General features: G+C 46.3%; 1 protein-coding gene across 1 annotated transcript in view; it reads left to right on the plus strand.

Moving 5' to 3' along the window:
• The window catches only part of vat1 (vesicle amine transport 1), a 36,140-nt gene extending 13,140 nt beyond the window's left edge, over positions 1-23,000 (plus strand). The window contains exons 3-7 of the mRNA XM_085783456.1: positions 9,262-9,432; positions 12,451-12,540; positions 16,113-16,354; positions 22,613-22,916; positions 22,953-23,000. Coding sequence (XP_085639582.1) covers positions 9,262-9,432; positions 12,451-12,540; positions 16,113-16,354; positions 22,613-22,885 — 776 coding nt within the window. The 3' untranslated portion in view covers positions 22,886-22,916; positions 22,953-23,000. The remainder of the gene's footprint in view (positions 1-9,261; positions 9,433-12,450; positions 12,541-16,112; positions 16,355-22,612; positions 22,917-22,952) is intronic.
• The last annotated feature ends 1,122 nt before the right edge of the window (positions 23,001-24,122 follow it).

Here is a 24,122-nt window from a genome sequence, read left to right on the forward strand (position 1 = left end):
CTGGCCCACCGTGACCTCCGCTCCCTCTGCGTGACCTCTCCATATCCGCGCTCGAGGCCTCCTCTCGTCATCGGGGAACGTGCGCACGTTTTTCCCCTGAGGGGGCGGTGTTAGTGACATTTGGATGTTAGTACTGTATCTCATCGTGGGTTCGTCCACGGCGTTGCCCCGGCCAACAGCTTTTCCTCTGACCTCTCCCTGAACTGGTCCTGATGTTTATGAACCATGTCCAGCCAACCCCCCCCCCCCCCCCTTTAACCCCCCCACCCCTGTTTAACCACCACCACCACACCCACACTACACATTCCTGCATACATATGGGGCTCGGCCGCTGCCAGTGATGACGTCCACCTCGGTTTTTTATTTATGAGATCTCGACTGACTTCGGGCCAACGTCAAGTGTCGTGCATTGTGTTGCAGATGTTTGGAATGCAAAATACGGCCGAGGTGGAGCCGCCGGAGCCTGTGTCATCACTTTATCTGATGATTTCCCCTCGCGGCCTCGGTCGCCTTTTGACATTTCAGCACCAACGACGACGCCACCGCGGTTTGTTTGCTTAAAAATTCGAAATGCTCATTAATATCCGTGTGAGGTGCTTTGGTCTCTTCCTCCCTAAATGTCAGATGTTATCAATCATCATCCCCCGTTGTAAAAAAGAGAAAAAAAAGCTCCACAGCCGTGTGCGTTTGAGTCAGATTCCACATCCTCGGAGGGAAGGAGGGAGGGAGGGAGCGTCGTTTAATACTGGCCGTCACCGGACCTTTTTTTATTTTCCCCCAGCCGGCCCAATTACGGTGGCCTCAGTACTTGTGCAGCTGCTTCGTGTTGGAGAGTCAGTGTGCGTGTGTGTGTGTGTGTGTGTGGGACCGAGTTACTCCAGGTTACCCTGAGGATCCTCCGGAAATACTTGATGCGTGAGGCGTCCAGCTGCTGCGAGTGAGAGTGACAGCAGCCACAGGAGACAGGTCCAGTTCTTAGTAACAGCAAACTGCTGATTGTACAATTTAACATCCAAGTTTTTTTAAAGCTCCATACAGTATAAAGGTAGATGTCCATGTGTAGTGTGATTATAAAACAGCTCTAGGTTCTATATTAATACTGTGAAAGTATCAAAGCCTCAGTCCACAGAGAAATGCACACAGCCTGTATTCAGAAACTGAGCCTTAAAACCAGCCGTCAGGACTTCCTGTCACTTTGTGATGTCACTACAAAGCCCCGCCCACCACCTGGATCCATGCACCATCCAACACTTTGCAGGATTGCGTTTTCTCTGAGTGTTTTATTCTGAAATCTGCTCTATTTTTTTAATCGAATCACTCAGAAATAAACAGTCAGCCAGCCAATCAGAAGAGAGACTCAGAGGCAGAGCATCCTCTATTCTGATTGGCTGGCAGCAACCTGTTGTTAAAAGAGCTCCAAAGGAGATGGAAATATATCTTATTATGGATCAACACTTCAAATTAAAACACAATATACTGTAGATCAATTCCTCCTTATTGTTGCAATTGGAGACAAAACTCTGAGTCATTGTTGCCAGAATCGTGTGAAAATTGAGTTTACAGTCTGACAATGACAGACTAAAACCACCATAAGAGGAGTGAGTTGCAGCTCTAAGTGAGCGGAGCAGGTGTCTGGATGGATCTCTGGGGTTTTGGCGTCCTGCTGTAGATCCTCATGGCTGCTGTCAGACCTGGAGGCAGGGCCTCGGGCGCCCAACCAGCGCTCGGCCGCACAGCTGACTGCAGATGGGCTTGAAAAACGAGAAGCCGGAGAATCTTTAAGAAGACGGATCATTGCTAGGAAATGTTTAATAATACAATTTTAAAAAAAATAGTGCGCTGTAAGATCGTATTTCTCCCTCCTGGATTATTGTCCTCATTCATTATTCAGCTCCGACAAAGCCCCTTGATATTTAAGCTCAAGTGTAGTTACATCTCACTTTTATGGATCCATTGTTCCTGGGAGCCACAATAAAAGTCTGATGTGTCTTCTTGAAAAACGGTTTCCTCTTCTCCTCCTCCTCTCCCCCCCACCTCCCCTACCTCCACCCCCCCACCCCCGGTCTTGTCTGCTCGGGAGGTCTTACCCTAGTTTAGGGAGAATGCTAATTCAGTCTGACCAGCGAGCGGGAGTCTGGGCCGTGGCTGAACCGTCTCTGTGTTCCCGCGGCCTGGCATCGCCGCCGGCTCATCAGCTGCACTGATAGGAGAAGGGAAACCAGGGCAACCTCCAACCCCCACCCGCCAATCACATCGCTCGCTCGCTCGCCCGCGCTCTCGTCAGCACTGTGACAATTGACCCCATCCACCCCACCCTAACCCCCCCACCACACACACACACACACACACCACATGCACCAGTCGCAGGTGTATGTCAGGACACCTGTTTTCGTGTTCATATGTGTGTGTGTGTGTGTGTGTGTGTGTGTGTGTCTTTGTGGCTTTGTGTGCACCAGCTCGTGTTTCACTCCAGGCTGCAGGAAAAGCTAAAAGTGGGTTCATCATGATAGAAATATATTTTTTTGCAGGCAGTATTGTGTCTTTGTGTGCACACTGCACAGTGTTTGTGTTTGTATTTGAGTGTGTGTGTGTATGTGTGTGTGTGTGTGTGTGTGTGTGTGTGTGTGTGTGTGTGTGTGTGTGTGTGTGTGTGTGTGTGTGTGTGTGTGTGTGTGTGAGAATCCCCCACTCAGGAAATCACAGGGACCACCTTCACACACAAGCAAAGGATGTTTTCTTTTCCTTAATTCACTCACTCAGGAACTAAAAATGGGTTTCCTCTTTGCTGCACGGAGACAAATTCACCATCAGAGAGAGAGCAAGAGCACATTACACTGCTGTTAACACACACACACACACACACACACACACACACACACACTCTCAAACACACACACACACACACACGTTTCCACTGTCATACCAGAAAAACACCACGGTTACATAACGCAGAGTAAAACCTCGAGAGTTCACGCTCAACAAACGTGGAACCGCAGCAGCGGGACGGGACTCAGGTCTGAACTCTGGGACTGAGGCGGCAACGTGGTCGTTTATTTGTTGATGTTGTTACTCGGCCAGATGAGGGGAGGGGGAGAGGGGTTCTGCGGTGGAGGGAGGGCTTTAGTAAAGAAAAAGAAAAGTTGAAGCTCGGGGGTTCACATTTGTGTTTCATTCTTTGTGTCGGCCGCCGACACCACAGACTAATGACGGGGTGAGAGGGAGGAAGGAGAGTCTTTCAGGAAAACATGGAAATCAGAGCAAGAATGTGGAGCTCAGAGGCCAGTGATGTCATGTCACCGTGGGCAACCAGGTGTCCTCCTCCTCCTACTACTACTACTACTAACTAGGGGTGGCTCGATACAACTTTTTCATGTCCGATACTGATATCAATTCAATATCGTATTTTCTCCTGTTCATGTTAAAGGGATAGTTCAACATTTTGGTAAATTGGCCCATTGCCATAATCCCTATAGTCATAGCAGTAGGTTCGTTACCTTTATTTGTCGGTGCAAGCTGTTTTTAGAACGGCGGAGCAGAGCCGTGAGCTGCTCAGAGCTACGCTACGGAGGCTAATGGGATTTCTTGGTTTCCCTCATCAAACTCATCAAATACACAATCCAACAACTCCACAACGCTCTGGTGGACAAGTTGTGACCTGCACATTCACCACGCTATGAGATAATAACAGAACGTTACCAGACAGAGTTGTTTTAGAGGAAATGCAGAGACTGCTTGCTGAAAAACTGTCCCTGAAGGCAACGCACATCATGAATGCATGAATTTGCCTCTAAAACAACTCTGTCTGGTAACGTTCTGTTATTATCTCATAGCGTGGTGAATGTGCAGGTCACAACTTGTCCACCAGAGCGTTTTGGAGTTGTTGGATTGTGTATTTGATGAGTTTGATGAGGGAAACCAAGAAGTTGAGCATTTGGGCTTAGGTATCGGATCGGACCGGCTATAGTTGTTTTTTTTTCGATGGTCGATCTTGAAATTTTGAACCAATATCGGACCGATACCGATCTTGAGTATCGTATCGAGCCACCCCGCAGCTCAGAGAGGCTCCGTCTGTAGATCGAGACACGTATCAACGAGGACGTCCCATCCCGTTATTTTTTTTTATTTTAGATTTTTAAAAAACAACAAAAACATGTCTGACGTCCCCGCCCGCCCTCCCTCCTGCTCGCTCCTGCTGTTGAACCCTGGGTGTGGAGCAATAACAGTGGCCTCAGTGTCAGTCTGGATTCCTCTGTGTTTTGGGGGAAAATTCCTCCTCGCTGCTGCTGCTGCCGCTGCTGCTGCTCACACACACACACAGTCATGTTATGGAAGCCAAGTGCAAATTGTGCCAAACAGAGAGAGAGTATGTAAGGATCCAGGGAGAAGACAAAACCCTGCTGTGTATCCTGTTTCTGCAGAGAGAGACAGGAAAACAACACAGATAGGTGGTGGACACTTTTTCTTTCTTTTTTTTAAGACGTGTCCTTAATTGACAAGTGTAAACAAGTCAGTGAATCTTGAGGAGAACAAATGCAATTAGCAGCAAGAATTTTTTTTTGCTTAATCTGCTTTCTCCTCCTCCTCCTCCTCCTTTTCCCTGAGCCACGCTGGTTAAGTGTTTGTGGATGGTTTTAAATCACACTCTGCCTCTCCACCTACAGAGATGAGGAGAGAGAGACAGAGAAAGAGGAGGAGGAGGAGGAGGAGGAGGAACCGAAGCTCAGGGTTGATAAAAGTTCATAAGTAATCTCGGTGCATATTTGTGAAGATTAGCAGCGGCCATGCAGGACTGTTCAAGGCTGCAGCCGCCGGCCGCACTCCTCTCTCTTTCTTTCTCTTTTCTGTGATCTGTGTCTACGTATGTATGGATGTGTGCATGTGTGTGCGTGTGTGTGTGTTTGTGTGCATGTGTGTGAGAAAAAGAGGTGGGGTGCGGTAAAGGGGGGTTCTTGGCACAGCTTTAACGGTCTTATGATTCCAGATCAGGAGGTTTTTTTGTTCTAGCGGATTCGAGATCAGGCACCGTCTTCCTGTCTGGACGCAACAACACATTTTTACACACCCTAACAAAAAAAAACCAAAAAAAAAAGTAAAAACAGATCCATCAGAGAATATGAAGGTCTTTTGTTTTTGTTCTGTTGTCATTTCACTAATGAAAAACAAAGATATGATGAGAACAAAGAGTGATCGCTGCTGACCTCATCGAGTAAACACAGTAGAAGGAGGAGGAGGAGGAGGGAGGAAAAGAGGGGGGGGTCGCTGTGTTTATGGCAGCAGCGTTGGTTAAATATTAATACACTACATCATCCTGTTGGACACTTCTTCACACCTGTGTCTCAGTGTGTGTGTGTGTGTGTGTGTGTGTGTGACACGGCGACGCGCAGCTCCAAAGACAAACGATGCATATTCAAGGTTTTTCACACTTTGTTCTCTCTCTCTCGCCACCTTCCAACCTTCACACAAACACCGACTTGTGTACTCAAAACGCCACATGTCGCAGGCAAACAGATGCATATTTGCTCGTCATGTTTACACGCCTTCGCTTGTAAATTATGCGTGCACACACAGGTACATCACATCACATGACCCGGGCCCTAAGGACGCCGCCGCGCGTCCCTCTCCTCTCTCCGCGCCGTCCGTCATAAACTCTGAGCCAACAAACAAACTCTCACTGTGTGTACGAATGAACGAACGAACGGGGAAGAAGAAGAGGAACAGGAACAGTCAATGAAACAAAATGGCTCCCTTTGCTCAGTCATTGCCGGCAATTTGGCCGAGGTTTCCTTGGCAACGCAAACCTGGTTTCTCAGTGAGGACAAGCAGAGATGGTGTGCTGCTGCTGCTGCTGCTGCTGCTGCTGCTGCTGTGAGGCTTGTTTTTCTCTGCTCTCTGTTCTCCGTCTCACACCGACTCCAGATACAAATCATAAATTATTTTTTGAGCCTTTGCACTGAACTTGAGGATCATTTGTCTTTTTTTTCCCCTAAACAACATGCACAGAGTCTTTTTTCTTTTCTTTTTTTTGTTTCATTTAAATTGCAGTAAAAGGCCCTGAAACCTGCTGCTGTCGTTCCGGTCAGAGATTAATAAAGAAGATTATTTGAATTGGCTTTAATCTTGTCATTAGATCTCTGCTGCTTTTTTTTTTTTTTTTCTTTTTTTTTTCTTCAGGCCTCTGTCGGCGCTGATTGTGATAAAGCAGCGGAGCAACAACCAGGATGTCACTGAGGAAATTGTGCTATTCACTTCCCTGAATCACTTTTTATGCAGAAGTGCAGCGAGCAGCGGAGGTGCATCAGTGTCATCGGCCGCTGATATGACGACACGATACCACTGACATTAAGACGTCGAGTAGATAAACATCAGGAATTAAACCAACTAAGTGAATAAAATGCAGCTCATTAAAAAAACATGTTCTCCTCTAGTCGCTCTTGCACAATTTATGTGCAAAGGTCTCATGCATTAAGTGTGTGTCTGGAAAATCTTTGAGGAAGAGAGTTGTAATTGAAAATCGGGATCTTCTTCCATCTTGAACAGTCCAGGTGTGGTTCAGAGTAAAACCTGAAGATTTGAAGCAGCAGAGTTTGGGAGTGAGTTTTCTCTGGTCCTGTGTCGTGTAGATGTTTTTATACCGTAGGATGGAGCTTCATTGAGGATGAGGATGTCCAGATGTTTATCCCAGAGGACAAACTGATGCTGATCAACAGAATCTGGGAGTTTCAGCTATGGTTTTTTTCCCGCAATGCAAAGGGAGGTTGGATCTGTTCCATCCATTGTCTACACCATAGATATAAGGAATAAAAGAAGATTAGATAAGATGACTCGCCCAACGCTGCTGCCCAATGACACAGCGTTGCCACACAGCCGCCATCTTGGCTCGGTCCACTCCCTCCCTCAGAGCATCATGTCTCTGGTGCATCTTCTGCTAAAATAACCAGAACTTGCTCAGTTTTTGTCCAATTTTCAAACGGTTTGGTTTGTTTTGAACGTCGGAAATGCAGCTATGATACTGCATACTTTTACTCATGTACTTTTCTTTGAAAGCTCAAAGTTCTGAGTTAGTTTTTTAGTGTTGATGACTGGATCACCCACTTTAAAGGGATAGTTCAACATTTTGGCAAATTGGCCCATTGCCATAATTGCTATAGTCATAGCAGTAGGTTCGTTACCTTTAATTGTAGGTGTAAGCTATTTTCAGTACGGCGGAGCGCAGCAGCAGGCTGCTCAGAGCTACGCTATGGAGGCTAACGGAATTTCTTGGTTTCCCTCATTAAACTCATCAAATACAAAATCCCAAAACTCCACAGCGCTTTTGTAGACAAGTTGTGACCTGCACAACCACCACGCTATGAGATAATGACGGAACGATACGAAACGGAGCCGTTTTCGAGGTAAATACATACAAAACCGCTGATGCGCGTTGCGTTCAGGGACAGTTTTTCAGCAAGCAGTCTCCGTATTTACCCTGTATTTACCTCGAAAACGGCTCCGTTTCGTATCATTCCGTCATTATCTCATAGCGTGGTGGTTGTGCAGGTCACAACTTGTCTACAAAAGCGCTGTGGAGTTTTGGGATGTTGAATTTGATGAGTTTAATGAGGGAAACCAAGAAATTCCGTTAGCCTCCATAGCGTAGCTCTGAGCAGCCAGCTGCTGCGCTCCGCCGTACTGAAAATAGCTTACACCTACAATTAAAGGTAATGAACCTACTGCTATGACTATAGGGATTATGGCAATGGGCCAATTTGCCAAAATGTTGAACTATCCCTTTAATGCAGCCAGAGACAGAGGGAGCGGGCCGACACAAGATGGCCGCCTGTGAGTTACGTCTGCGTCCGATCCACCCTCTTGGTCTACACCACTTTTCCGTGCAGGAGCCAATCCCGGCTGCCATAGGGCGAGGGGGCGGGGTTTTACCTGCACAGGTCACACCGACATGTACAAAGACAAACAACCTCACACACTCTGGTTCACACCTACAGGCAGTTTAAAGCCGCCAATCAACCTAGTGTGCATGTGTCTGGACGTACACATGGAGAAGGAACATGCAAACTTCACCAAGAGATTGAACCCAGATCCTTATTGCAACACGGTGCCGCCATGTTGGATCTGCTTCTGCACTAAAATTTGAGTTTTTGCAGCAGTTTGATGCATTTTTTCTCTAATCTGATGTTAAAATATAAATATTTTTCCTTTTAGTGGCGGCTGCAGCTGGTCCACCTTCCAGCAGGTCAACCACCCGTCCATCCCAGATATTTACACTGAGCCTCTGGAGCTTCATGCTTTTTCTTACTCGGTGTTTAGGTTCAAACGAAGCACGTCACGTCATGATTTCATTCTTCGTCTGATCCCGTCGTGTCCGTCGGCTGGTCCACACCATTAAACCCTCTGTTATTTAAATGCACACGTTGCTGCTTTGTGCTGCTATCACATCACATCAGATAAGACCTTCTCCGCTCTTTACTTGCTCAGGCATGAGTGACCTTTTTCTTTTCTCTTTTTTTTTTTTTTTTACGGACGCCTTTCACTTCTAGTCTTGGAGTCAAACGAGCCACTGCTTATCAGTCAGTCACCTATTACTTCTTGCTCCGGCTGCCTTTGCAAACACACCGGGCCGTGGCATTTAACACAACTATGTACACACATACACATGATACACATACACACACATCTGGGCCAGGCTGCCTGCAGCACGTCGTCTCTTCCAAGTTTCCTCGGACAATGTAGCACATTTAGTCTGGTCATACGGAGCTGTGTTTGTGTAATTTGTGAGAGAACGTCCTCTGCGAACAAAACAGATACCTCAGCTACATTTTTTCATCCTGTGGAATTTCAGGCAGGTTGTTTTGAATAAGGCGACCGAAAAAACAAAAAAACTGATATGTCATTTGAGCTACAATAGCGACTTTCTTCAGAGTTTGATATGTGTGTGTGTGTGTGTGTGTGTGTCTGTGCATCTGTGTGTGGGTGTCTGTTCTCCCCCTGAGCCAGCTGAGGTAATTAGATTGTGTTCAGTGCGCTCTTCACATACCCCAGGGCAAAAGAAACACGTCCACGCTGTCTCTGCCTGTTGTTGTTGTCGTTTGGGACAATAAATGATGTAAATCACATTTACCTGCCAAAGAAAACACACACACAGACACACACACACACACACATACACACATGACCTGTGCACAGTTCATCCAGAATCCATCGCAACTCACACAACCGTGTCTGTGCATTAACTCTCCCCTCTCCGTCCTTCTGTCTGTCCATCAGGTGGCGTGGGCATCGCGGCCACCCAGCTGTGCCAGACGGTGAAGGACGTGACCGTGTTCGGCACGGCGTCGGCCAGCAAGCACGAGACCATCAGCCAGGGCGGAGTCACGCACGCCATCGACTACCGCACCAAGGACTATGTGGAGGAAGTCCGCAAGATCAGCCCCAAAGGTGAGACACAGTGACACAGAGACACAGTATCACAGACACCAGTTAGTTACAGACAGATTCATCAATATAGTGAATACAACATTTAACAGAAGTCATCGACAAATGTCCAAAGATGCTTTTTCCACTTTAAAACAAGTTCAAAGTCTACAGGTGCAGAGGGAACATTGAAGGTACATGTAATAAAAGACGAGGATGAATAACAATGACGACCAGTCAACAAGTGAATGAAACGTTTAGGGTCTGGTATGAATCTTGGTATCACGATACTTTGTATTGAAATATTGTATTGATACCAAGGGGGGAGTTGTGGGTTCTACAAGTGAAGACCACTTCCGCGTTCAAAAAGCTGCAGTTCCCCGTCCGGCCACTGGGGGCTGGGACCAGAAGTGAACAACTCTCCATTGACCCCCATGTTAAAATAGCCGACTTTACAGCTTTAAAAAAACGTATTTACAGCCTGGTACATTTTTTTTTTTTGGTCTCTACCGATAGTTTCCACCTCCGTGAACACTGTGGGGTGTTTTAGTGTTGTTTAGGCTTAAAATTCTGACATAAATTGGGGCGTGGTTACGTTGAGTGACAGGTTCTCAGACAGTTACCGGCCGTTAATTGGTTGCTTCGAGTTCAATGGGCGGGTTCTCGGCCGGGAAACCACCTCCATCTCCTCCAAATATGGAAAGTAGACTCCCACTAAAATCCAAGATGGCGCAGTTCAAATGCCCGTAGTAGAGGCACAAAACAGACTCCCCCAAACCAATGGGTGACGTCACGGGTGCTACGTCCATTCTTTTTACAGTCTATGATTGATACACAGACGCCGGTATCGATCTTTTATTATGTCGACTGCAAATACAAACTCAAGTTTTTTTGGCACCAGAACGCTTGATTTTTTAAAAGTAGGAAGAATAAAAATGATTGAAGTGAGATGAACTAAACTGAAAACTTCATATGTTGACAAAGTTTTCCATTTAGGATATCAGAATTATTGCAATACTAGGATAGAGGCTACAAGGATATTGGCCTACTCAGGATCTTTGCTCTTATGATAAACAGCGTCCAACATCTGTGAACAGCTGGCAGAGGCTTTCAAGACCAGGTCAGAAGGAAAAACACAACTTAGTTTTAATTTCAGTTTCTTCAAAAATGTTTTAATAGGATTCTGAAAAGAAAGTTTTTCATCAGTCTCAGAAGTGGTGCAGTGTGTGGATGTGATGATAAAAAAGAGAAGAACAGCAGCACAGACCAACCCTTTGTTTTGCTATAATGTAAAGTTTTATAAATGCCCCAGTGTAGAGTGTGTATCAGTCTGCATTTACAGTCACACACACACACACACACACACACACACACAGTGAGAGAGGAGGACGGATGTTTTCCCACTGGCACAGAGCAATACTGTGACTGTGAACGCTACTACACAACCTGCAGCTACACAACCTGCAGCTACACACTGACTGAGCTGATACATTTCAACACACTTTTTTTCTGCCATTGTGTGTCAGCGACAGCGTCCTCGGTGGAGCCGGCTGCTGCACAGGGAGTCGTCCTCCCTGTCTGGATCCTCAATAACCTCGTATCTGCACAGTTTTATGTAGATGCAGAGAGGACACACACACACACACACACAGACACACAAAAACGATGCTTTTCAGCTAAATGAAGGAGCAGCAGCAGCATGGTCCACTTCCTGTTTCTTCTTCTTCTTCTGCTGCTGCCTACTGCTGCGTCCGTGGCAGACTCTTGTTATTATGCTGGAGGCTCATTTCATAGTCGTGTCTCTGTTCTTTTAGAGAGACACAGACAGAGACGGATAAGAAGCGAGCAGGAACTGACACTTGAGACAGAACGTATCTAATTAGAGGCCTGGATCAATGTGCAGCCCCCCCCCCCCCCCCCCCCCCCCTCGCTCAGCTACCTTTCCCCCCCTCCCCTCCTCCCCTCCGTCTCCGGCTCTTCAGTCAATTCATCTGTGCTGTGGTCAAGGCGGCGTCCTGCTGCGAGCCTCAGCCTACCCACGATCAATAGACGCCGGGGTTTAGCGGAGCGAGGAGGGGGAGGGGGGGGGGGGGGGGGGGTTAGCCCAATTTGAGGAGTTCCCCCTCTGGCACAGAGGACGGTCATTAAGGTTGAGCCAACGGGGCTCAGACGTTAATAAGCCACAGAGAGAAGAAACCTTGGTAGAGAGGCAGGTTGCCATGTTTTTACCATCTGCTCAGAGGTGGGTTTGGTTTGTTATTAGGCTTGCAAAGGGGCGGAACATTTCCGGTAAATTTCCGGTAAATTTCCAGAAACTTTCCATGGGAAGTTAAGCTGAGGAATTTTGGAAATATTCCAAATTGGAAACTTTCCACGGGAATTATGGTAATTTATGGGAATAATGGGAATTTATGGGAATTAACTGGAAATTGGGGGTAATTTAAACAAACTGTATCATATCCAAACATAAATGTAATTTTTTTTTTTGTCATAAGCAGGCATCCATGTAAAATAATACAATTAAAAAACATGACATTTCAACAGAACTTTATCAAGTTTTAATCCTTGTATGAACAATCAATTATTTTACTGAACAACAAAAACATGAAAGTTGAGTAAAATATTACTCACCCAAGGGCCAACTTTCAATTTTGTAAATTTCGGATATATTCCTGTTAATTCCCATGGAAAGTTTCCAACTTTGAAAATTCCCAGAATTTTGCAACCCTATTTGTTATTCTGTCCACCCAGGAGTGGAATGAACAATGATTTTTTTTTTTTTTGGGGGGGGGGGGGGGGGGGGGGCGTTTTTATCCCTTTTGCTCTTATCAGTGACAAGAATGAAGCAGCACTAAAGCAGTGAGATCTGCTCTTCATGTAAACACGGCACAACTTGGCCACGCTCACTACTCCTAGTGAACTCTGGCATGCAGGGTAGTTTGGGGGAGGGGGGGGAGGGGGGGGTTCTGAGGAGACTTGGCAGCTCGTCTCTCTGAATTCACCACCAGTGATACGTTGTGTCTCTGTCTGTTCCTGCTGCAGGACTGGACATCATCCTGGACCCTCTGGGAGGATCAGACACCCATAAGGCCTACAACCTGCTGAAGCCCATGGGCAAACTCATCACCTATGGTGAGTAACTCTGTCGCCTCAATGCACTTTTCACTACAGGCGCGTTTCCACTGAAGGGAGGGGGGAGGAACTTCTACAGGAACCGTCCTCTCACTCAGCCCTCTCGCAGCCACGCCTCCACTGCAGACAAGGACCCGCCGGGCTCTTGTAGCGACATGCAACAGTTTCGATCATTGCGTAGTGATTGTGCAGTTTTTTTTTTGTTTTTTTTTTACTGCTCTAGTTGTTTTTTTCCAGAAGTATAGATGCTTTCTAATAAAGCTGGGTTTTTAATTGCCGTTTTGATCATCACATATTTATCAAACTTTTTTTTACTGCTACTACTCTCATACGTCTTTTACCGACGTATTCTCTCTTTTTCCGGCTGTGTAGATGCTTTTTTAAAGGGAGAGTTCAACATTTTGACAAATTGGCCCATTGCCATAATCCCTATAGTTTTAGCAGTAGGTTTGTTACCTTTAATTGTCGGTGCAAGCTATTTTTAGAACGGCGGAGCAGAGCCGTGAGCTGCTCAGAGCTACGCTACGGAGGCTCATGGGATTTCTTGGTTTCCCTCATCGAACTCATCAAATACACAATCCAACAACTCCAAAACGCTCTGGTGGACAAGTTGTGACCTGCACATTCACCACGCTATGAGATAATAACGGAACGTTACCAGACAGAGTTGTTTTAGAGGTAAATACAGAGACTGCTTGATGAAAAACTGTCCCTGAAGGCAACGCGCATCAGCGGTTTTGTATGAATTTACCTCTAAAACAACTCTTGTCTGGTAACGTTCTGTTATTATCTTATAGCGTGGTGAATGTGCAGGGTCGTGATCAGTCGTGGACGATGATTGGTCGGGGTCGTACCATGACACGGCAAGAATTTCTGACACTTTGATCGTTTAATCTGACATTGTGACGATTGTGAAAGACAAAAACATCGTGTCGTCTGATCTTGGCATAAGAGGCAGAAACCTCGAGCAGAACCAGACTCAGAGTGGGCGGGGCCATCTGCAATAATGGGAATATCATTAATGGTGATAGTAGCAACAGCAGCAACAGCAAGACTGTATGCACCTAGGTGCTGACACAAGCTAGTAGTAATAATGGTTATTATTATTTTTAATTACAGTAGAGTTCAACAGCAGCAGATTCAGACTCAACAGCTCTGGAGAAGGAAATAATAAATAATGTTTTACCTCGACAGCTTGGACAGGTACAGTAGTACAGAATCCTCACTGATGCAGGAAAAGTCCAGAGTTAATACCCAATGAATTTAGTTGAAACGGTCAACGTGGAAGAATGATGGCCTCGCAGCAGCATAATCACATACAGAAGCACTTTAATGAACTGAAGTCCAATAAAAAAAAAATCAAACCTTGACCACAAGAAATGTGTTTTTTCCAGCTGAGCTTCTCCAGATTTGTACTTTTCAAAGTTACCACCACCAGCTTATGAGAAATCCTGTGGTTTACTGAGCTGGTATGTGGTCAGTGTGTCAACGAGCTACTGACAGAAACCGCCATGACACAGACCAATCCTCACCTGAGCTCATCGGCTCTGCATCATTCATGAGGTCTGGTGGACTTCATTCACCCGGTCCCAGTCTGGTGCGTGCTGCACATCTGGAGGAGCAGCTGCAAATTCAGTCATTTAAAAAAAAAAAGAAAGAAAGAAAAGAAAATAACTAAAGAAGAACACACAAAACCAAGCACATGATGAATGAGTCATTACTGGTGTACGAAACAACAGCGCTGGGTTTTGCACACGGTGCCGTAGAGTGAAATGAAGCAGCAGCAGCTTCCCGGTGGGCGTGCTGACCCCCCCCCCCCCCCGCGGAGGTCTGTGTCCTCAGTGCGCTGTGTGTCGTCCGTGGGAAGGGAAGACCAAACCGTACATACACTGGTTCTGTTGCGATGCCAATCTGGAAACCCAGTGTGCATGCAGCAGTGGGCGGGGTCGGCATCCACGGAGAACAGGGCTTTGCCTTTCCATGTTGCACAAAAACCCACTACCCAGCATGATGCCCTCAGCCCCCCCCCCCCTCTCCACCCCTCCCCTCCTCCCATTCACCCGCTCTCTTCACCCCTACAGAACCCCAACCTACCCTACCCTACCCGCCCGGCCGGTCCCTCTGTTGCTGCTGCCGCTGCTGGCCGCGTCTCTTCCAGCTTATCAGAAGTATGCGTGGTGGAACAATGGGCGTTCTATGCACACGAAAACCTGGAATGTGTCTGAATGTAGCGGGCCGGGTCCCTCTCTTCTCTCAGAGCTCGCTTTGTGTCCCCTGGTTCCCCCAAGAGAGAGGGAGAGAGAGACAGAGAAAGCACAGGAGGCTGGGAGGGAGGGAGGGAGGGAGGGAGGGAGGGAGGTGATGCGGTGACAGTCGGAGCTGAGGTGGTGTGAAACTGGATTTCAGGGTGAAAGGTGCAGGACAGAGTGTGAAGGTGCAGAGGTGGGACACAGGTGACAGACGGAGTGGAGACACTGGAAATGAATGAAACGGCAGCAAATCCTCACTTTTAAGATGCATGAACAAGTTTTTTTTGTGTTTGCACGTTAAACTGCCCTCGATTGGAACGCGCACCAGCGGTTTTGCATGAATTTCCCTCTAAAACAACTCTGTCTGGTAACGTTCTGTTATTATCACATAGCGTGGTGAATGTGCAGGTCACAACTTGTCCACCAGAGCGTTTTGGAGTTGTTGGATTGTGTATTTGATGAGTTTGATGCGGGAAACCAAGAAATCCCATTAGCCTCTGTAGCATAGCTCTGAGCAGCTCACGGCTCTGCTCCACCATTCTAAAAATAGCTTGCACCGACAATTAAAGGTAACAAACCTACTCTAAGACTATAGGGATTATGGCAATGGGCCAATTTGCCAAAATGTTGAATTATCCCTTTAACAGCTGTTGCAGAAATGCTGCAAATTCATCTTCTACTGACGTTTGCATGCTAACCATATAGCGCCAACCCGCCTGTCTCATCACTTTCCAATATAAATACCCAACTACACAAATGTTACAAATACCTATGTGTGACACTGGGACACCGCATTAAGCTTCAAAACTTTTGAGTAGGAGCTCAGTCACTGCAGGTCCGTGTTTTGATTTAATAGGCCATTAGCAATAAATGGTAGATTTTAAAAAAGAAAAGAAAATGACAGCAGCCAATAGCAGCTCAGTGGAAGAAGCACTTTTTTTCAGAGAAACATAAGTTTAAACATATTTTAGTTGCAACTACTCATTCCTCCTCTGCAAACAACAAACCAGCAGCACCTGTTACTGAAAGGAAAAGTTACAAAAAGCCCAATTAAAATAACTGTTTTTCGCTATTATTTATTGATTAAATAATAGAGCGACTGTTTCACATCTCTAAAAGTGAAGCTGATGATCAGGTAGGAGGAAAAAAAGGTGAAGTAAGAGCAGAAGAAGGAGAAAGTGGGAGTGAATAATATATAAATAAATCAATCAACAATGGATGGACTGTGTCATCTTTGCAGTGGAGATTCAGGCTCTCTTCCTCTTCCTCTTCCTCTTCCTCATCTTCCTCTTCCTCTTCCTCCTCTTCCTCCTCCTCCGTCAGGTACGGCCAACATGCTGGCGGGCCAGAAGAAGAACCTGCTGGCCGTGGCCAAGAACTGGTACCACCAGTTCTCCATCCACACGCTCAGCCTGATCCAGGGCAACAAGTCTGTGTGCGGCTTCCACCTGGGCTACCTGGACGGGGAGACGGAGCTGCTCACCGAGGCCATGAGCGCCATCCTGGACCTGTACAAGCAGGGCAAGGTCAAGCCCCGCATCGACTCCACCTGGCACCTGGAGCAGGTCTGTCTTATTCACTATACTCTATATACACACTATAAAGATGCGTTTTGTTGCTTTATTTCATGTAATGTTTGATATTTCTTGAACGAGGGCAGCAGGATGCGGTGATATTATATATCTGGTATTTCACTCTACTCACCCGCATGTCGACTAAGGGCTGGGAGAAGTTTCAGAGTCCTCCGTGGCTTCTCTGAGTTACAGGGGGTCTCGGCGTAGCAGTGCATGTCCATATGACGGTTGCAAATGGATACCAACTGTCTTCGTAACAAAAAGACACTCCAAAAAACATCCAAATACCTCCATGCTGCTCGTATGTAATGTCCGTCTTGTATTGAAGCCCCGAAATGCGAAATGCTCCTCTTCCCGGTTCGTCATATTTGGACGAACTGGGAAGAGGAGCTCCGCTACAAACAAGCTTGAAATATAGACTTATTTAATTTTTTTCGGGACAATTTCGCATTTCGGGGCTTCAATACAAGACGGACATTATACGAGCAGCATGGAGGTATTTGGATGTTTTTTGGTGTGTCTTTTTGTTACGAAGACAGTTGGTATCCATTTGCAACCGTTATGTGGACATGCACTGCTACGCCGAGACCCCCTGTAACTCAGAGAAGCCACGGAGGACTCTGAAACTTCTCCCAGCCCTTAGTCGACATGAGGGTGAGTAGATAATGAGTGAAATTTCAATTTTGAGTGAACTGGCGCTTTAATGTTTCTCTTTATTTTAGTGCAAAGAAGTACATTATTAAGATGTTTACATTAAATGAACTGTCCTTTTACAAAACATGTTATGAACAACCTGAAAGTTCATGAGAAAAACACATGCAATTTCAACAATATTATGCCTCTTCTGTCTTTTAATGTAATTTTCACACATGGCAAATTCATCCCGCGGGCCGGATTGGACCCTCTGGTGGGCCGGTTTTGGCCCACGGGCCGCATGTTTGACACTATAGAGATACGTTCTGTTGCTTTATTTCATGTAATGTTTGATATTTCTTGAACGAGGGCGGCAGGATGTGGTGATTATTATATAACTGGTAACGTGAGAACAATCAATTTTAATTCCAGGCAGCGCTAGAAAAGTATTTTTTACTTATATTAAAGTATGATTTGATTTAAACCAAATCAAATCTCATCTGTTTATTTCATCTACAAAACAAAATTACGGCTTAAATATGTAATTTGCGAGATTACATTATATATATATATATATATATATATATATATATTATATACAACTGGACGTGTACGATTCATGTTTTCCAGTTTACATATATCAACATGTTCTTTGATCTACATGTGGTTTTTATGAATGTTTCCGTTCCTCAGGTTGGATGTGAGTTTCTGTGTGTTTTCAGTTCCAGGTGCGTTTATTCCTGGTTGTTAGTGTGTAACTAAACTAAACACATTAAGTCTGAACGACCGCATGATTCACTGTGACGCGGCGGCATTTACACATGAATTACATGCTTTTATTTTTTTATTTATCTTATTTTTTGTGACTTTTTTTCTTTTTACACCACGTGCCTTCGTGCGTCAGGTCGTCGGCTCTGTATGTATGTGTATGTATGTGTGTGTGTGTGTGTGTGTGTGTGTGTGTGTGTGTGTGTGTGTGTTGGATCTGCAGGAGCTGGGTGTGGTCCAGTCATTACTCTTCTTCATCATCATCATCATCATCATCAGGGCCACAAGTTGCACTGTGTCGCCTCTGTATCGTGTAACTCACTCCTCTCCTCGGTCCAGACAGAGTCAGATTGTTGCCGACAACATTTGCGCTGCGAGCAGATATGAATAGAGAGAGTGTGAAAAAACACAGAGAGGAGAGAAAGAAGAAGAAGAGGAAGAGGGAGGAGGAGGAGGAGGAGGAGGAGGAGGAGGCTGACATGTTCTGTTGTCAGAGTCGGGAGCTGCTGGTCAGCGTTTTGGCCCGGGCGTCTGCAGCCGGAGAGAATCACCCGCTGTCTTTCTCCGCCATCTGACGCTCTTTCTCTGCCCCTCCATCTGCCCGCTCTTCATCTCACACTCTTCCTCTCTGTCTTTAGGTTATTGACTCTCTCTCTCTCTTTTGCTCTCTTTCTCTCTCCATCTCCCCATCTCGCTGTACTCCCTCCTCACAGTGCATCTTTCTTTTTTCTTTTTTTTGTGCTTTTTCCACTCTTGTTGCTATGGTGACATCCTTTAGTCAGTGTGTGTGTGTGTGTGTGTGTGTGTGTGTGTGTGTGTGTCAGGGAGGGGCCCTGATGTATGAAAAAGAGACATTGAAGGAGGAAGAAACAACAAAGGTGAATCTCACTTGGTGAAAACGCCGTCGTAGTAACGGTGGAGACAAAAAGCCACGCCCCCGCCCGCCCTCGACCCCCCCCCCTCGTCCATCCATCACAGGCCTTTTCTTTAGTTTTAGTTTAGTTTTTTATTTATTTTTGTTTTTTTCTATTATAATCAATAACAATTAATATTATTATCCTCTCCCTCTTTCTCTCGTGGTTCGTTATCTACATCTGCTCTGGCGCCCAGGAGGAAACATATATAGGAGCTGCAAATAGCCCCCTCCTCCTCCTCCTCCTCCTCCTCTCTCCTCTCCTCCTCCTCCTCCTCCTCCTCCTCCTCCTCCTCCTCCTCCTCCTCCTCTCCTCCTCCTCCTCCTCCTCCTCCTCCTCCTCCTCCTCCTCCTCCCCCGGTCCAGAGATGCCTGGCGGCCGGAGAGACAGAGAGATAGACAGAGAGACAGAGAGAGGCTGATGGATGTTTAGAGAGCGAGGGGTGGGAGTGGGTGGAGTCGTTTAAAAGCGCCTTGGTGACTTTCATTCACATTGAAGATGATTCTTATAATTCCCCGACTCACCCCTCCCTCCCTCCCCTCCCTCTCCTCTCCTCTCCTCCTCCTCCTCTTCCCTCCTTTTCATTTTCACTGAGGCGTGTTCCTCGATCATACGAAGGACACCAGTTGCTCCCTCCATCGTCGTCATCACCCCCCCTCCCTCCCTCCCTCCCTCTTCTCTCTTTCCCATGTGTCTGAGTCGTCAGGGCCACGTTTCAGGCAGGCTTTACGTTGCTAGGAGATGGCCCCGTTGCCGTGGCACTGGTCGTTAGGTGGTCTGCCTGCCTGCCTGCCTGCCTCGAACAAACAGTGGGATTGGAGGATGGAGGAGAGAGGAGGGGGAGGCAGACAGTGGACGGTGACGGAGCTCGTTGGTCAAGAGGGAGGCGGAGCTTCCCTGACTGTCTGCGTTTGATTGACAGGTCATATTTGATCTGAGGGGGCGGGGTCACTGGGTTCATTTTAACTCTCCTGTTGGTCAAGGAAGGAAGGACGAAAGGAAGGAAGGAAGGAAGGAAGGGAGTTAGGAAGAATGAAGGGATAGATGAAAGAAAGGATGGAAGGACAAAGGGAAAGAAGGAAGGAAGGATAAAGGGATAGAAGGAAGGAAATAAGGAAGGAAGGAAGGCAGAAAGTACGAAGGGAAAGAAGGAAGGAAGGACAAAGGGAACGATGGGAGGAAAGAAGGAAGGGGAAAAGGAAGGAAAGATAGATGGAGGGAGGGAACAGATTGGGTCAAAAAAGAAGGAAGAAGTAAGGACGAAGGGAAGGGAGGCAAAAAGGATTGTGGAAAGAAGGAAGGGAAAGGGGAAGGAAAGATAGATGGAGGGAGAGAACAGATTTGTTCAAGGAAGGTAGAAGAAGGAAGGAAGAAGGGAAAGAAGGAAGGGAAAAAGAAGGAAAGATAGATGGAGGGAGGGAACAGATTGGGTCAAATAAGAAGGAAGAAGTAAGGACGAAGGGAAGGGAGGAAGGCAAAAGGATTGTGGAAAGAAGGAAGGGAAAAGGGAAGGAAAGATGGAGGGAGAGAACAGATTTGTTCAAGGAAGGAAGGATGAAGGGAAGGAAGGAAGGAAGGACAAAGGGAACGATGGGAGGAAAGAAGGAAGGAAAGATAGATGGAGGGAGGGAACAGATTGGGTCAAATAAGAAGGAAGAAGTAATGACGAAGGGAAGGAAGGAAGGGAGGGAGGCAAAAAGGATTGTGGAAAGAAGGAAGGGAAAATGGAAAGAAAGAAAGATGGAGGGAGAGAACTGATTCGTTCAAGGAAGGAAGGAAGAAGGGAAAGAAGGAAGGGAAAAGGAGGGAAGATAGATGGAGGGAGGGAACAGATTGGGTCAAATAAGAAGGAAGAAGTAAGGACGAAGGGAAGGGAGGAAGGCAAAAGGATTGTGGAAAGAAGGAAGGGAAAAGGGAAGGAAAGATGGAGGGAGAGAACAGATTCGTTCAAGGAAGGAAGGATGAAGGGAAAGAAGGAAGGAAGGACAAAGGGAACGATGGGAGGAAAGAAGGAAGGGAAAACGGAAGGAAAGATAGATGGAGGGAGGGAACAGATTGGGTAAAAAAACAAGGAAGAACTAAGGACGAAGGGAAGGAAGGAAGGGAGGGAGGCAAAAAGGATTGTGGAAAGAAGGAAGGGAAAAGGGAAGGAAAGAAAGATGGAGGGAGAGAACGGATTCGTTCAAGGAAGGAAGAAGGGAAAGAAGGAAGGGGAAAGGGAGGAAAGATAGATGGAGGGAGGGAACAGATTGGGTCAAATAAGAAGGAAGAAGTAAGGACGAAGGGAAGGAAGGAAGGGAGGGAGGCAAAAAGGATTGTGGAAAGAAGGAAGGGAAAATGGAAAGAAAGAAAAAAAGATGGAGGGAGAGAACAGATTCGTTCAAGGAAGGAAGAAGGGAAAGAAGGAAGGGAAAAGGAGGGAAAGAAAGATGGAGGGAGGGAACAGACCAGGTCAACTGGATCAAAAGAGGAAGGAAGAAGAAGTAACGGAAGGGAAAGAAGGAAGGAAGGATGGAGGAAGGGAACAGATTGGGTCAGTTTGGAGGAGGGTTAAACAACTTATACAAGTTTCCCTGCAGCTGTGGCTGTGGATCATGATGGGGGGGGGGGTTCACCTGTGATGACACACTTCCTCTTCCTCCTCCTCCTCCTCCTCTTCCTCCTCCAGCTGTGGTTTATTGATGGATCCATCTGCAGCAGCAGCAGCAGCACCGGGGACACGAAGCTAATACGATTACAATCATCATTTCATTGGGCCTCGTTACGCAGCCGGCCTCAGTTTGAGAGAGAAAATTCAATCAATTCAAATCCAGTTACAACATCACAGCAGCTTCGCGTAACATCTATCATCATATAAGCTTTCAAATTGGAGTCAGTCCTTAAAAATCCAGCACCTGAAATTGACCCCAGAAGAAGAACATGGGGTTGAATCTCGGTGAACCGCAGCAGCATCTCCTCCGTGCAGCTTAAAGGGATAGTTCAACATGGTGGCAAATTGGCCCATTGCCATAATCCCTATAGCTTTAGGAGTAGGTTCATTACCTTCAATTGTCGGTGCAAGCTGTTTTTAGAACGGCGGAGCAGAGCCGCGAGCTGCTCAGAGCTACGCTACGGAGGCTCATGGGATTTCTTGGTTTCCCTCATCGAACTCATCAAATACACAATCCAACAACTCCACAACGCTCTGGTGGACAAGTTGTGACCTGCACATTCACCACGCTATGAGATAATAACGGAATGGTACGAGACAGAGTTGTTTTAGAGGTAAATACAGAGACTGCTTGATGAAAAACTGCCTCTGAAGGCAACGTGCATCAGAGGTTTTGCATGAATTTCCCTCTAAAACAACTCTGTCTGGTAACGTTCTGTTATTATCTCATAGCGTGGTGAATGTGCAGGTCACAACTTGTCCACCAGAGCGTTGTGGAGTTGTTGGATTGTGTATTTGAAGAGTTTGATGAGGGAAACGAAGAAATCCCATTAGCCTCTGTAGCGTAGCTCGGAGCAGCTCGCGGCTCTGCTCCGCCGTTCTAAAAACAGCTTGCACCGACAATTAAATGTAACGAACCTCCTGCTATGACTATAGGGATTACGGCAATGGGAACAATTTGCCAAAATGTTGAGCTATCCCTTTAAATAATGAGGGATACACTCACATTTATATTCACACCTGGTGGATTTTAATATTGAATCTATCTGTTTGTGTTGAGACGATCTCATTTCCTGTCGTCAAAACAAATGTAATTTCACATATGCTGCATATTAAAGTAATATCAGCGGCGTTCAGACAGAAGGTAATAATCAGAGCTCGTTGTGGAAACGTGTCGGCGGCGGAGAAACGCAGGAGATTTTTTTTTCTCAATGACAGCAGTGTTTAAAATCTTCCTCACCCTCTCCTCTCCTCCCTTCTCTTTCTCTTTCTCTCCCTCTGCAGGTGGGCGACGCCATGAGGAAGATGCAGGAGAGGAACAACATCGGCAAGATGGTCCTCACCACGGAGCCCATGCCCGAGGAGGAGAAGAAGGAGGAGGCCAAGAAGGAGGACAAGAAGGACGACAAGAAGAAGGAGGACAAGAAGAAGGACGACAAGAAGAAGGACGATGCCAAGAAGGAGGAGAAGAAGGACGACAAGAAGAAAGAAGAGCCCAAGAAGGAGGAGAAGAAGGAGGAAGAGAAGAAGGAGGAGGCCAAGAAGGAGGAGAAGTGAGAGGGAAGGAGGGAAGGGAGGGAGGCTCAATGTGGGAGAGTCAAGCAGACACACCGGGGGGAGGGAGGGAGGGAGGGGTTTGTGTCCTGGGAGCAAGGGGGAGGGGGGCGGGGGGGTGAGGGTGGGAGGGGGGAGTCAGAAGAAGGGTAGATTACAAAAATGATCACACCACTGTCCGTCTTTCATCTCCTCCTCCGCTCCACAATCATGGCGGCGATTACTCAGGCCTGGCTCCGCCCACTCCCCCTTCCTCACCCGTTCCTCACCTCCTAACCCCCCCCCCTTATCCAATTTTCTAGCATTTATCTCAAAAGAAAGAAAGAAACAAACAAATAAATAGATGAATGAATAAATCAAATCCAATCGCTCCCGTTTATCCTCACTCAGATTCCTCTTCCTTCCTGCCGGTGGTGGAGCCGTGGTGGAGGATTGTGGGTAGGAGAGTCCAGGCTTAGGTTCAGCAACAACAACAACAAAAAAATCAAAAAGAAATCACCGTCTCCATAACAACTGTAATCCCCGCTGCTCGACCCCCTCCTCACCCCCCCACAAACACACACACACACACACAGACACACACATGCCCCCTCAACTCCCACTGTGCTAAATTGTTCTGCTCTGACTTCCACCTGCCACCTTTATCTCTCTCTCTCTCTCTCTGTCATCCATCCATCCATCCATCCATCCATTCATCCATCCATCCGCCACCCTTTCCCCCATCACTGTGCTGAGTCCCCTCCCGGTAACACTTTAGATTAGAGAACACATATTCACCATTAACTATAGGTGCTTATTAATATGCATATAAGTAGCTTACTAGCTCCTTATTAGTAATTATTAAGCACGTATTAACACCTTATTCTACATAGCCTTATTCTACCTCTATTACACCATGAATTAAGATTTTTCCTCATATTAACTCCTAATTATGGCTTATTCATTGTAAATTAATGCATTGTTGTTTCTGAATAATGATGTGAATAACCAGTGGGTTTTTTATTGGAGCCTTGTAGCACAAGAACAGTATTCTTCCTTTATCACTCTGAATTAGTACAGCATTAATGCATTAATTTACAATGAATAAGCCATAATTAGGAGTTAATATGAGGAAAAATCTTAATTCATGGTGTAATAGAGGTAGAATAAGGCTATGTAGAATACGTGCTTAATAATTACTAATAAGGAGCTAGTAAGCTACTTATATGCATATTAATAAGCACATATAGTTAATGGTGAA

The sequence above is a fragment of the Trachurus japonicus genome, chromosome 8 (assembly GCF_045865225.1).
Source record: "Trachurus japonicus isolate A0001 chromosome 8, Traja_1.0".
In the NCBI taxonomy this organism is placed as follows: Eukaryota; Metazoa; Chordata; class Actinopteri; order Carangiformes; family Carangidae; genus Trachurus; species Trachurus japonicus.